At 43.8% G+C, this 13,921-nt stretch overlaps 1 protein-coding gene across 1 annotated transcript in view; it reads left to right on the plus strand.

Moving 5' to 3' along the window:
* LOC101858005 (NF-kappa-B essential modulator) overlaps positions 1–13,921 on the plus strand; it is a gene marked incomplete in the record, with an annotated part of 29,152 nt that overhangs the window by 8,841 nt on the left and 6,390 nt on the right. Inside the window, 7 exon segments of the mRNA XM_013079168.2 lie at positions 815–976; positions 4,376–4,483; positions 5,990–6,145; positions 7,546–7,707; positions 8,912–9,019; positions 9,666–9,815; positions 10,622–10,752. Of these exon segments, the coding sequence (XP_012934622.1) occupies positions 815–976; positions 4,376–4,483; positions 5,990–6,145; positions 7,546–7,707; positions 8,912–9,019; positions 9,666–9,815; positions 10,622–10,752 (977 nt within the window).

A 13,921-nucleotide genomic window follows, 5' to 3' on the forward strand; every position in this document is an offset into this window, starting at 1 on the left:
GCTTAAGAAGAAGTCATATTTTCAATGCAAAAAAAATGGAGATACGACAAGAAAGCACTGAGGTCGCGACATATGGACAGCTGACAGGGGAAAATGAAGTGTGTTTGACGGTGTGTCATGGAGTGTGTGTTTGACGGTGTGTCATGGAGTGTGTGTTTGACGGTGTGTCGTTTGACGGTGTGTCATGGAGTGTGTGTTTAACGGTGAGTCATGGAATGTGTGTTTGACGGAGTGTGTGTTTGACGGTGTGTCATAGAGTGTGTGTTAGACGGTGTTTCATGGAGTGTGTGTTTGACAGTGTGTCGTTTGACGGTGTGTCATGAAGCGTGTTTGTTTGATGGTGTGTCATGAACCTTGTGTGTTTGACGGTGTGTCATGGAGTGTGTGTGTGTGTGTGACGGTGTGTCTTATCATGGAGTGTGTGTTTGACGGTGTGTCATGGAGTGTTTGTTTGACGGTCTGTCATGAAGCGTGTGTTTGACCATGTGTCATGGAGTGTGTGTTTGACGGTGTGTCATGGAGTGTGTGTTTGACCATGTGTCATGGAGTGTGTGTTTGACAGTGTGTCATGGAGTGTGTGTTTGACCATGTGTCATGAAGTGTGTGTATATCGGTGTGTCATGGAGTGTGTTTTTTTAACGGTGTGTCATGGAGTGTATGTTTGACGGTGTGTCATTGATTGTGTGTTTGACAGTGTGTCATGAAGTGTGTGTTTGATAGTGTGTCTTGTCATGGAGTGTGTGTTTGACGGTGTGTCATGAACTGTGTGTGTTTGACGGTGTGTCATGAAGCGTGTGTTTTATTCCGAGTCCAGAAAGACCTGAGCTCCCAGGTCCAGTCCCTGGAGAAGGAGAAGGGTCACCTCCTGAGACAGAAGGCCTTCAGTGACCAGCGGGCCATCAACATCGAGAAACAGGCGGAGGAACAGGGCATTGTGGGACTGGAGGCTTCGGGCGGGGACGACGTCTCTGATGCCGTGAGTTCCTCGCATCTTCTTCTTCTTCTCGATCGCATCACACATGAAGTCCAGTATCTGTACACAGTATATTTGTGGAAGTTTGTCACTTTGGCTGCCTAAAACTTCCCAACCTCCTAACTTTCGAATTTGATAAAATTAATAGTGGCTCAGAATCATTCGAAGGGTGCACAGTTTTATTGATGAGTCTGAAGTCACTGTAGTTTAATTTTCAGTTTTTCTTTAGTTTCATTTAGATCTAATCTTGGGAAAGTTCGTCTTCTGAGACGCCATTGTAAACAAGTGAGGTTTCCGTTCACTAACCGTGCGCATTGATTCCACACCTTTGATATTCTGGAGTGTACAACAATGAAAGCAGAATAGAGAATCTATTTATACATATATTATATATTTGGCAATTGGAAACACATGTGTCACTTTTCTCTCAAGATTTATTGCTGCATTCCAGCAGAGTGTAAATATAGTAGGCCAATGACTTTCTGCTGATGTTAATTCACCGATCATTCCTTTCATTGAAAGGGGGCCCAGCTACTCTTGGCTGTCCTGCTCAGTTCATCTGTCGGCCCCTATAGCTTCTCCTGTAGTGTCAATGGGGTTGGCCACGTTTCCTGTCTCAGGGCCGTGTGTGTCTTGCTGTGCTGAAGGATGTGTTCCTCACATGAGATGAGATACTTTTTATTTATTTACAGTGGAGTCCGCTTAACTCACTCAATCCCTTGACAGAGATATCTCGGGGGGCTCTCATGGCCTAGAGGTTAAGGTGTTGGCCTCTCACTCAAAAGGTCCCGGGTTCAAATCCGGGTAGCAACCGAAAAATTTTCTTCTCTAAATTTGTCTCCTTTCACCTCCTTTCCTGCTCTCTAGCAATGTTCTGTCGTCTTTTTTCGTCTCCTCCTTCTACCCCCACCCCCACACCTCCTTTGCCCCTTCCTTTGGGCTCCTGATTCTTTATGCAGCCTGTCTACTGCTACTCCTTCGCTTCTTCTTACTGCAGTCTTTCAGCCACACCCCTGATCTTCTGGTAGGAAAGATCTACACCTAGCCTTCTCGGACAAGGGCGAAAAATCTCGGAGGGCATACGTTAAAGATCCCTTGGTGGTCTAAAAATCTATAAGAGTAGGCTTCGGCCGCCACCCGGGCAAAATTCAAAATTTCCTACCAACTGAAAATATTAGGTGTGTCCCGCGCGCTCATATGATCTTATGCAGTTGCGAGCGCCGTAAAACACTTTACCAAAACAAACAAAAAAGATATCTCGGACAGCTCGCGGGCTGCGTTCAATCCCACGTCCGAGATAACTCGGTTCTATAGGTTTGTTCCGTATACTAGTAATTTCGTTTCGGAAACGGCCTCGAGTTTTGTAGAAGGTCAATTTACTATTTCTCCGGTCAATTCTGCCTAGAGGGGTGCTGGAATTTTGTTCCTACTGTCATTTTACACATGGAGAAATGGCTTTTTTTATAAAGCTGTCCCTGGGGTTTTGTGCACCGTGCATAATTTAGCAAAATTTGATCATTTTTTGGCGTAATTTCTGAATGTTTTCCTTTATTATTTTGTTAAAATTAACAGAATCACATAGTTTCAAATTGTTGGGCTCAGTTTGCCTAATTTCCGAACTTTTTGTGCATAAAACCGCGGGGACAGATAAAGGCACTTTCAACACTTGTGTTCACACCGATCAGCCGAGCATGTCTCGCAATCTCTGCCTTTCAACACTTGTGTTCACACCGATCAGCCGAGCATGTCTCGCAATCTCTGCTTTTCAACACTTGTGTTCACACCGATCAGCCGAGCATGTCTCGCAATCTCTGCCTTTCAACACTTGTGTTCACACCGATCAGCCGAGCATGTCTCGCAATCTCTGCCTTTCAACACTTGTGTTCACACCGATCAGCTGAGCATGTCTGGCAATCTCTGCCTTTCAACACTTGTGTTCACACCGATCAGCCGAGCATGTCTCGCAATCTCTGCCTTTCAACACTTGTGTTCACACCGATCAGCCGAGCATGTCTCGCAATCTCTGCCTTTCAACACTTGTGTTCACACCGATCAGCCGAGCATGTCTCGCAATCTCTGCCTTTCAACACTTGTGTTCACACCGATCAGCTGAGCTTGTCTGGCAATCTCTGCCTTTCAACACTTGTGTTCACACCGATCAGCTGAGCATGTCTCGCAATCTCTGCCTTTCAACACTTGTGTTCTCACCGATCAGCCGAGCATGTCTCGCAATCTCTGCCTTTCAACACTTGTGTTCACACCGATCAGCTGAGCATGTCTCGCAATCTCTGCCTTTCAACACTTGTGTTCACACTGATCAGCCGAGCATGTCTCGCAATCTCTGCCTCTCTCATGCACACATTTTTTTTCCTATTAATGAAAGTATTCAACAGTCTTTATTATACATGACATACAATGTATAGATCTAGACACTCACGAGCATATCGGAATATCAATGTAGGTTTGCTCTTGCTCATTCGACCAGGAAAAAAATTTAGAACTGTTATTAAAAATGGAGATATGACAAGTTAGCAGTGAGGTTGCGATGTGATTACGACGACTTTCCCTGTTTTTGCCGTCTGAGTCACAGGTAGCATGTGACTTTATCAACTTTCCCTGCTTTTGCCGTCTGAGTCACAGGTAACATGTGACTTTATCAACTTTCCCTGCTTTTGCCGTCTGAGTCACAGGTAGCATGTGACTTTATCAACTTTCCCTGTTTTTGTTGTCTGAGTTTCAGGTGGCATGTCACTACCCTAGTGCTTTCTTGTCATATCCCCATTTTTTAATCAGTCAAAACAGTTCATGACAAAGAATGAACTTAACAAGAAGTCACATTTTCAATTTTTGAAAAGAATGGAGAAGCGATAAAAAACCCACTGAGGTCACGGTCTGCTTTGGGTTTTGAAAAGTGGGCAGCGATGTGATAATACTAATGTAGGTCAGTTCTATAGCGCCCACTCGCCATGTGATGACATCAACTTTCCCTGTTTTTGTCTGAGTTGCAGGTGGTGTTTGATTACATCAACTTTCCCTTTTTTTGGTGTCTGAGTTGCAGGTGGCATGTCGCTACCTCAGCGCTTTCTTGTCGTATCTCCATTTTTTTAACAGTGAAAATGTGACTTCTTCTTCAGCTCGCTCTTATCTATGAACTGTTTTCACTGTTATTAAAAATAAAGGTACGTCAAGAAAGCACTGAGGTCGCAATGTGATGACTTCAACTTTCCCTGTTTTTGTTGTCCAAGTTGCAGGTGGTGTTTGATTTTGTCAATTTTCCTTGTTTTTGACGTCTGAGTCACAGGAGGTAGCATGTGACAACATCAACTTTCCCTGTTTTTGTCGTCTGAGTTGCATGTGGTGTTTGATTACATCAACTTTCCCTGTTTTTGCCGTCTGTTGCAGGTGGTGTTTGTGGCGACGGCCGACAAGGAGCAGATGATCCTTGACCTTGAGTGCTCGGTGGCTCAGAAGAACGAACGTATCGCAACGCTCAGGGCGGAGTTGCTCAAAGTGGGTATCGACCGGGTCGGAATACAACAACTCCTGTGTCCCTTCTTCAGTCAGTTTAGTTTTAGTAAGAGTTTTACGGCACTTGCAACACAATAAGGTCATATAAGTGCCGAAGATTAGAGGTGTTACCATCTGGCGTTCATATGACCTTATGCAGTTGCGAACGCCGTAAAACCACTACTAAAACAAAAAAACAAGAGGTGTTACCAGAGAGTAACAAACACAAAAATGAAGGAGGGGCTATAGAGAGGATAGATTTCTTATTGGAAAGAAGGAGCAAACCACACCGGATGTCAAATGAATATCTTAGAAGAAAAGGATATAGAGTGATATGTTTTGTCTGTGATTCTACTCTTTTTCTATTTGGATACGCTTGTGGGAGTGAGTTGTTTTTTTGTTCTGTCAACTTCTCCCTATATATGTTATATGGTCGATTTTAAGCACAAGGGGGCTATCCCGCAAAATACTGTTTTGAGAAAATCGAAGGTAAAGTTTTTAGACTCTTGTTCAGTATTTTTAAAATACAAGGAGAGTTTTCTCTTTAACCAAACAAATATACACACCAATGAAACCAAACTTCTCCTATAGGTAGGACAACGCCGTTTTGTTGTCGGTCAAAATTTCTGGAAGCCCCCAAAATCTGGGTTTTAGTTTTAGTAAGTGTTTTACAGCACTTGCAACACAATAAGGTCATATAAGTGCCGAAGATTAGAGGTGTTACAAGATAGTGACGAACACAAAAAAGAAGGAGGGGAGATAAAGATGATTGATGTTTTATAGGAAAGAAGAAGCAAACCACACCAGAGCAACCGCCAACCACCCACTGGAATCTGGGTTAGCCCGCTTGTCCTTAAAAAAGCGACCATGTGTCGTAATTAATGAGGTGATGAGCAAAGGAGTTTTCTCATTTATTGGGGGGATGTAAAAGTCACCTACAATTTTTATCTTTCAAGTTAATTTTTCTTTTAATGTAACTTTTGAAAAGTGTGGGATGCACGTGATAGTTTTCACACTTGTGTGTGAGGTTTAGGGTCGGTTCTCTAACAGTGTAAAAGTCACCTACAATTTTTTCTTTCAAGTTGTTTTTCTTTTAACTCTTTATCTCCGAGGGAGGTAAACCCACTACGCCAGGTCCCTTTTTTGGTGGTAAATCTAAAAATGACAAAAACATCACTAAATAATTTAGGTCATGAAATTAAAACTAACAAACCTATTTGGATAGTTTTTCATGTAATGAATGAACTTTCGGTATAAAAGATCTGCTTTTGACAATAGCCGAAAAGTAAATTGATTTCGAAGTCGTCGTAAAGGAATATGCCCGAGCCACTGTCAGCGACTCGCCAACACAGCTGCTGTTCTGGCCGCGAGTTGCCGGGAGCGGCACGACAGAGATAAAGAGTTGATGTAGTTTTTTAAAAGTGTGGGATGCTCATGACTGTTTTTACACTTGTGTGCTAGGTCTAGGGTCGATTCTTTAATGGTGAATTTTCTCCGTCTCTCTCGCAGAAAGAGGAGGAGGTGGGCAAATTCCGCGACTCGACCAAACAGCTGCTCAAGGACATGGAGTCTCAGCAGAAGTTGAAGGAGGCGGTGGAGGGAGAGAATCGAACCCTACAGTCCCAGATTCTGCAGGCGGAACACAAGCTACACCAGCACATGCAGGTAGGACAGAGAGAGGGAGAGAGAGAGACAGGGAGGTATAGGGAGAGAGGTGGAATGAGAAACAAAGAGATATAGGGAGAGAGGAGGAATGAGAGAGAGAGAGACAAAGAGATATAGGGAGAGAGGAGGAATGAGAGAGAGAGAGTGACAAAGAGATATAGGGAGAGAGGTGGAATGAGAGAGAGAGACAAAGAGATATAGGGAGAGAGGTGGAATGAGAGAGAGAGACAGGGAGGTATAGGGAGAGAGGTGGAATGAGAGAGAGAGACAGGGAGGTATAGGGAGAGAGGTGGAATGAGAGAGAGACAGGGAGGTATAGGGAGAGAGGTGGAATGAGAGAGAGAGACAGGGAGGTATAGGGAGAGAGGTGGAATGAGAGAGAGAGACAGGGAGGTATAGGGAGAGAGGTGGAATGAGAGAGAGAGAGATGGAATGAGAGAAATACCAGGGAAGAGAGGGAGAAAGGGAGGTCGGGAGGGGGGGGGGGGATAGAGAAAGAGAAAAGTGGAGTGAGATGGGGAATGAGTCATTGAGTGGGAAGGATTTGGTGTAAATGGGGTAGGGGGAGGGAAGAGGGGGCGAGGCGAGGGGGGTATGTCTACCCTTAAAGCTTGTGCATTTGTAAAAAAAAAAAAGAAAGAAAATCCGATAAAAACCGCTGGATGGGATTGGGGAAACGATTTGGTTTCTTCAGTATATTTCATTATTTTGCCAAGTCTGATTTCACCGCGATGCCTCACGCACGCACGTGTGTGTGTATGTTTGTGTTTCAGTCGGTGATACAGATGACGAAACGAGAGATCCAGGTGGACCAGATGTGTATATTTGTATACACTTAAAGCTTGTTCATTAGTCAAAAAAAAATAAAAAGAAAGACAGAAAGAAAAATCGAAAAAAACTGCTGTACGGGATGGGGGAACTATGTTGTTTTCTTCTGTGTATTTCATTATTTTGGCGAGCGTCTGATTTTACCACCCCCCAGGGCGGTGCCACTGACTGAAGTGTCTTTAGGCCATAGGGGGGATATTAACCTGTTCTTATGCACAGAAGAATTGTAATTGGGCTGATTTATCGATGTCATGCTCATAACTGTGCCTGAACTGCAACAGGGAACTGCTGCTTTTTCTTTCCTAATCCTTGCAATCGTCATTTTTCCTCTACTTCTTTACTGCTATTTCCAAGGTGCCTTGATAGTCGAAGCAGATTTTGTGCTGTTTAAGCTAGAGAGGTGAGCAGAGTAAGTGAAGTCTGATTCCCTGTTAAGATTTCTCTGTTGACATCCACCCCTTGGCGCTCATATGACCTTATGTAATTGTGAGCGCCGTAAAACCTCTACTAAAACAAACAATCTGATTTTACCATGATGCCTCACCTCACGCACGCACGTGTGTGTGTTTCAGTCAGTGATACAGACGACGAAGCGAGAGATCCAGGTGGACCAGATGTTTGGGCCAGTGTCGACCGAAATGCAGCCGGCACTGGGCCGAGGGGAAGGTGGCGCCGCTGGTGGTCAGGACGTCTCGGAGAACTGGAAGGACCTGGGTCAGTTGACGTTCAGACAGGTCAGACGATAGATAAGATGAGATAAGATAAGATAAGATATGAACAAGATAAGATAAGAACAACAAGATAAGGTCAGATAAGATAAGATAAAATAAGATAAGATAAGAACAAAATAAGATATGAACAAGATAAGATAAAATTAGATAAGATAAGATACATCTTTATTGTCCAGATCCTGGCACATTGGTTTGACGTTTCACCCCGTACACACATGCGCACGCATGCACACACACACACACACACACACACACACACACACACACACACACACACACACACACACACACTCACACACACACACACTCTCACAGACACACACACACACACACACACACACACACACACACACTCACACACACTCACACACACACACACTCACACACACACACATACACACACACACACACACACACGCACATACACACACACGCACGCGCCTTATATTGTCTGTCCTGGGGAAAAGTTTTATTTTCAAAAAATGTTAGAAGCCACTGGCACTAAATTGTCAGTTTCTTTACACTTCTAGAAGTATTTAGCACTAAGGGGGGGGACTCTCCTGGCCTAGAGGTTAAGGTGTTCGCCTCTCTTTCAAAGGTCCGGATTCAAACTCTACTAAAAAACTTAAACTAAACTGTCTGTGTTTCTTGTGTCATGTCATATGGCTGACTCTGTCTGTGTGTCTTGTGTTGTGTCATGTGACTGAGACTGTCTGTGTGTCTTGTGTCGTGTGACTGAGACTGTGTCGTATGTCTCGTGTTGTGTCTTGTAACTTACACTGTCTGTGTGTCTTGTGCTATGTGTCGTGTGACTGACACTGTCTGTGTGTCTTGTGTCTTGTGTCATGTGACTGACACTGTCTGTGTGTCTTGTGTCGTGTCATGTGACTGAGACTGTCTGTGTCTTGTGTCATGTGACTGACACTGTCTGTATGTCTTGTGTCGTGTCATGTGACTGAGACTGTCTGTGTCTTGTGTCGTGTGACTGACACTGTCTGTGTGTCTTGTGTCATGTGACTGAGACTGTCTGTGTCTTGTGTTGTGTCATGTGACTGAGACTGTCTGTGTCTTGTGTCATGTGACTGACACTGTCTGTGTGTCTTGTGTCGTGTCGTGTGACTGAGACTGTCTGTGTCTTGTGTCATATGACTGACACTGTCTGTGTGTCATGTATGGTGTGTCATGTGTGTCTTGTGTCGTCGACCAGGGGTCAAGCGAGGTGCTGGACACGGTGGAGAAGATGGCGGCCAAGATGGAGGAGGAGCGTCGGTCGAAGGCACAGGTCGTCCTTCAAGTGGAACAGCTACAGGCTCAGGTCAGTCACCCCGGACAGAAACATAATTTAACAGGGGTCAGAGGAAAACTTTGTTTCATTCTATTAATTAACTTTCTGTCTAAATTCTGTATTTTTCTCGTTTTTCTCTCTTTTATACATTAATGCTCTCACGTTCTCTCTCTCTCTCTTTTTTTCTTTCTCTAATGTTCTCTCTCTCTCTCTTTCTCTCTCTTTTTCTTTCTCTCTCTCTCTCTCTCTCTCTCTCTCTCTCTCTCTCTCTCTTTCTTACACCGTTGCTTTAATGTTCTCTCTCTCTTCCTGTTCTTCACCATTGCTCCAACGTTCTCTCTCTCTGTTCTTCACCATTGCTCTAACGTTCTCTCTCTTTTCCTGTTTTTCACCATTGCTCTAACGTTCTCTTTCTCTCTCTCTCTCTCTCTCTCTCTCTCTCTCTCTCTCTCTCTCTGTTCTTCACCATTGCTCTAATGTTCTCTCTCTCTCTCTCTCTCTCTATTCCTCACCATCGCTCTAACGTTCTCTCTCTCTCTCTCTTTTCCTCACCATTGTTCTAACGTTCTCTCTCTCTCTATTCCTCACCATTGCTCTAACGTTCTCTTTCTCTCTCTCTCTCTATTCCTCACCATTGCTCTAACGTTCTCTCTCTCCCCTCTCACTCTGTGACCAGCTGAAGGAGCTAAGCGTGAAAAACAACAACACAGAGCAGCAGCTGCAAGAGGCCAGACAGGAAGTGCAAGCGACGGCCGCTCGGCTCGGTGCAGAGTACGAGACAAAATTGATGGAGGTGGCGCGACAGAGCTCCGTACAGGGCACCAGGGTGAGACCATCTTTGAGAGCTCGGGTTTTTGTTTATAGGAAAAGTGTTAGGCCGCTTGCAACACAAATAGGTCATATGAGTGCTGAAGGTTAGAGGTGTCACTGCAGCTTGTTCACTTTTGTCTCTCAGTGTATAAAAAATGTTTAAAACTTCGTCCTCCCCCAGGGCAGTGCTACTGCCTGAAAGAGTCTTTAGGCCATTCCCAAAAGGGGGATATTAACATGTTCTTATGCACAGTAGAATTGTAAATGGGCTGATTTATCAATGTCATGCTCATACTGTGCCAGAACAACATAGGGGAAACTGCTGCTTTTTCTTTCCCCATCCTTACTATCGTCATTTTCTTCTACTTCTTTGGTATGTCTGTCACTTTCTTGTGACCCGCTATTTTCAGGGTGCGTTGATAGTCGAAGCAGACTTTGTGCTGCTGAGGCTAGAGAGGTGAGCAGAGTAAGCCTGATTCACCGTTTGGACTGCTCTGTTGACATCCACCCCTTTGGGCTCATGTGACCGTATGCAGTTGCGAGCACCGTAAAACCTAACCAAAACTAAGCTAACTAATCTAGCTGCCCACGAAACTTTGCATGGCACTTCTGCAGGCCAGCGACCAAACCAAAATATTGTGGTTAGGCTCTTGGACTCTTATCTTATTATTTTATTTTATCTAATCTTATCTTATTTTATCTCATCTCATATCATCTCTTCTCATCTTACTTATCTGACCCTATCTCATCTCATCTCATCTTCTCATCTCATCTGACTTATCTCACCTCATTTCACTTAATTGTCTCCCCCTGTGTGTCCAGTCGATCCAGGCCAGCAACACGGAGGACCTGTCCATCATGCGCTCCCAGGTGCTGACGCTCATCAAGGAGGTGGACGAGAAGCAGAACAACCTGTCCGCTGCAATGGCCGCCATCAGCACCAAGGATGGCCGGTGGGGAGAAGAGTCCTTGTGTTTTGTCGTTGTTACGTCGTTTGGTCGTTGTTATGTCGTTGTTTGGTCATTGTTTGGTCGTTGTTTTAGTTGTTTGGTCGTTGTGTTTAGTCATTGTTACGTCGTTGTTTGGTCTTTGTTTGGTCGTTTGGTCGTTGTGTTTTGTCGTTGTTTTAGTCGTTGTTTGGTCGTTGTTTTAGTTGTTGTTACGTCATTGTTTAGTCGTTGTTAAGTTGTTTAGTCATTGTATATTTATTGTAATGTCGTTGTTTGTTCATTGTTACGTCGTTGTTAAGTTGTTGTTGCGTCGCTGTTAAGTTGTTTAGTCATTTTGTTTGGTTGTTGTTATGTCGTTGTTTAGTCATTGTTTAGTCGTTGTTTAGTTGTTGTTTTGTCGGTATTTAGTCAATGTATTTAGTCATGGTTAAGTCATTATTAAGTGGATGTTACGTCGTTGTTTGGTCGTTTTTAGTGGCTGTGCTTAGTCATTGTGTTTGGTCATTGCTTTATGATGGCGCTCAACACTTTCCTGTGATATGCAGACTTCAACATAAGTTAAGGGCCACTTGCATACTGAGTGGTCTTCTTTCTTGGGTCGACCTGCACATGGGCATTCTTGGACTGATCCAGTGGCTTGATGGCGCTGCCTCAGGCGGACAATGACAGAGTGTGACACTGCAAGCCTTCTGGCAACTTCTCCAACTCCATCCTGCAGCCATGTCATAGCTCTGGCACGATCAAAGTCTCTCAGCTTTCGTCTTGGTGGCAGGTTGATGCGATACTGGATTTTGAGCAAACGGCAGCTTATATATTGCCACGAAAGTGAGCTCAGTTCGAGACCGTATGTCCGTTTATGACATGCACCAGAAATTTTAATTGTGTTATGTCCTTGGTGTTGCACACAAGTCGATTAAAAAAACTGCAAATTTGGCTAAAATTCCCTGATGATTTCCGTGTTGCACGTGGTGGTTTTGCACCTTTAGGAAACTTCGCAGTACGCATTGGTAACCCATTAACACTTTCAGAGCCAAAAATTTTGAAACATTCCTTGCTGTCTTTTTTCTTTTTTTTTTCAGTTTTAAAAAAAAATCAGGGCTGTCTGTCAAGGTGGTCCTTAACTTATGTTGAAGTCTGTATTTATCATGTCTATTCCTGTGTGAATGGGCGGTTTACACACTTACACCCTGATGTAGAGAAATATGAACTGAATATTCTCAAACTTAGTGACTGGCTGGTTTACATACACGTACACTCTGATGTAGAGAAATACCAACATAATGTTCTCATATTCTCAAACCTAGTCTTGGTGGTTTACCCACGTACACATACACGCTGATATTCTCAAACGCAGTGACTGGCTATTTTACACACATTGTCATATATTCTGATAAAGAGAAACTTCAACATATTCTCAAACGCAGTGACTGGCTAGTTTACACACGTACACTCTGATAAAGAGAAACATCAACATATCGCGACTTCAGTGCTTTCTTGTCCTATCTCCTTTTTTTTTAAACATTGATAATGTGACATCTTCTTAAGCTCACTCTTTGTTATGAACTGTTATTAAAAATGGAGATAGGACAAGAAAGCACTGAGGTCGCGATATTCTCAAACGCAGGGGCTGGCTAGCTTACGCACATACACTCTGATAAAGAGAAACATGGACATTTTTATTATTCAGAGAGGAAGTTATTTCTTTCCCAGCGTCTCTGTCTGCTGAGATCTTACTCCTGACTCTGCCATGCTTGCTCTTGTGAGAGGTGTAACCCTCATGAAATTGGAAATGAATTAATTTCACTTTTTCTATTGTACACACTTTGTCCATCAAAGGAAATTGCTAATTCCCCCCAGTCTTAGTTAGTTAGTTTAGTTGATTTCTTGCCGGGCTTGCAACTGCATAAGGTCATATGAGTGCCCCTTCCCAGCCTGACTCAGCCCAGTGACAGAAATATGCAATGTTTTACCCTCGATAAGAGATATGTGCACAACCTGTTCTTATTCATTATGGAAACTTTATTTATCAAATGAGTGTTTTATATGATATGATGTGGGCCTGTGGCCTTAAACACTTTATATACTTACATACTTACTCGGTCTGGACACGGATTTTCTTAGCCCCCTCCTGCCCACCCAGCAGTAATGGGTACCTGACTTCGAGTTGGGGAAGTAAAGGCAGCGTGGAAAGGAACTGGCCACCCTACTATAATATGCAGAAGTCCCAGGAAGTTGTCTCACTAACAAGACACTCCCCAATGTCCGGGTCGGATGCCAGAACCACTTTACTTATTACTTACTGCCGTGCTTGCTCCTGGGTTACACTACAGCAGCCCCCCTTCCTGATGTTGTAGATTGTGTCTCTGTGACAAGCAACACCACTTCTCCACCCCCCAGGGCAGTGCTACTGACTGAAGTGTCTTTAGGCCATTCCTAAAAGGGGGGGAGGGGGGGGGAATAATTGAATATTAACATGTTCTTATGCACAGTAGAATTGTAAATGGGCTGATTTATCAATGTCATGCTCATACTGTGCCGGAACAATATAGGGGGAAACTGCTGCTTTTTCTTTCCCCATCCTTACTATCGTAATTTTTTCTCTACTTCTTTTGTATGTTCGTCACTCTCTTGTGAACTGCTGTTTCCGGGGTGTCTTGATAGTCGAAGCAGACTTTGTGCTGTTGATGCTAGAGAGGTGAGGAGAGTAAGCCTGATTCCCTGTTTGGACTTCTCTGTTGACATCTACCCCTTGACGCTCATATGACCTTATGCAGTTGCGAGCACTGTAAAAAATTTACTAAAGCCAAACTAAAAATAACGCTGCCTCTCTCCCCCCGTGGTTGGTTGGTGGGTGCTCTGGTGTGGTTTGCTCCTTCTTTCCTATCAAACATCTTAATTCCTGGATCTTTCCTCCTTTACTTTTTTTTGTTTGTTACTCTCTTGTAACACCTCTAATCTTCGGAACTTATATAACCTTATTGTGTTGCAAGTGCCATACTTTACTTTTACTTTACTGTTTCGATCCAGCGGCGATTTGGCTTCTAGTCCTTCGGTCTATGGCAAAGAATTTACATGTTTTAATCAGCTGTGCTTTGTCGCTGTATAGAGTATTTCCTATGTCTAGGGAGGCAGGTAGGTAGGTGCCGTAAAACACTTACTAAAAATCCCCCCC

Source organism: Aplysia californica, unplaced genomic scaffold (assembly GCF_000002075.1).
Source record: "Aplysia californica isolate F4 #8 unplaced genomic scaffold, AplCal3.0 scaffold00042, whole genome shotgun sequence".
Lineage (NCBI taxonomy): Eukaryota > Metazoa > Mollusca > Gastropoda > Aplysiida > Aplysiidae > Aplysia > Aplysia californica.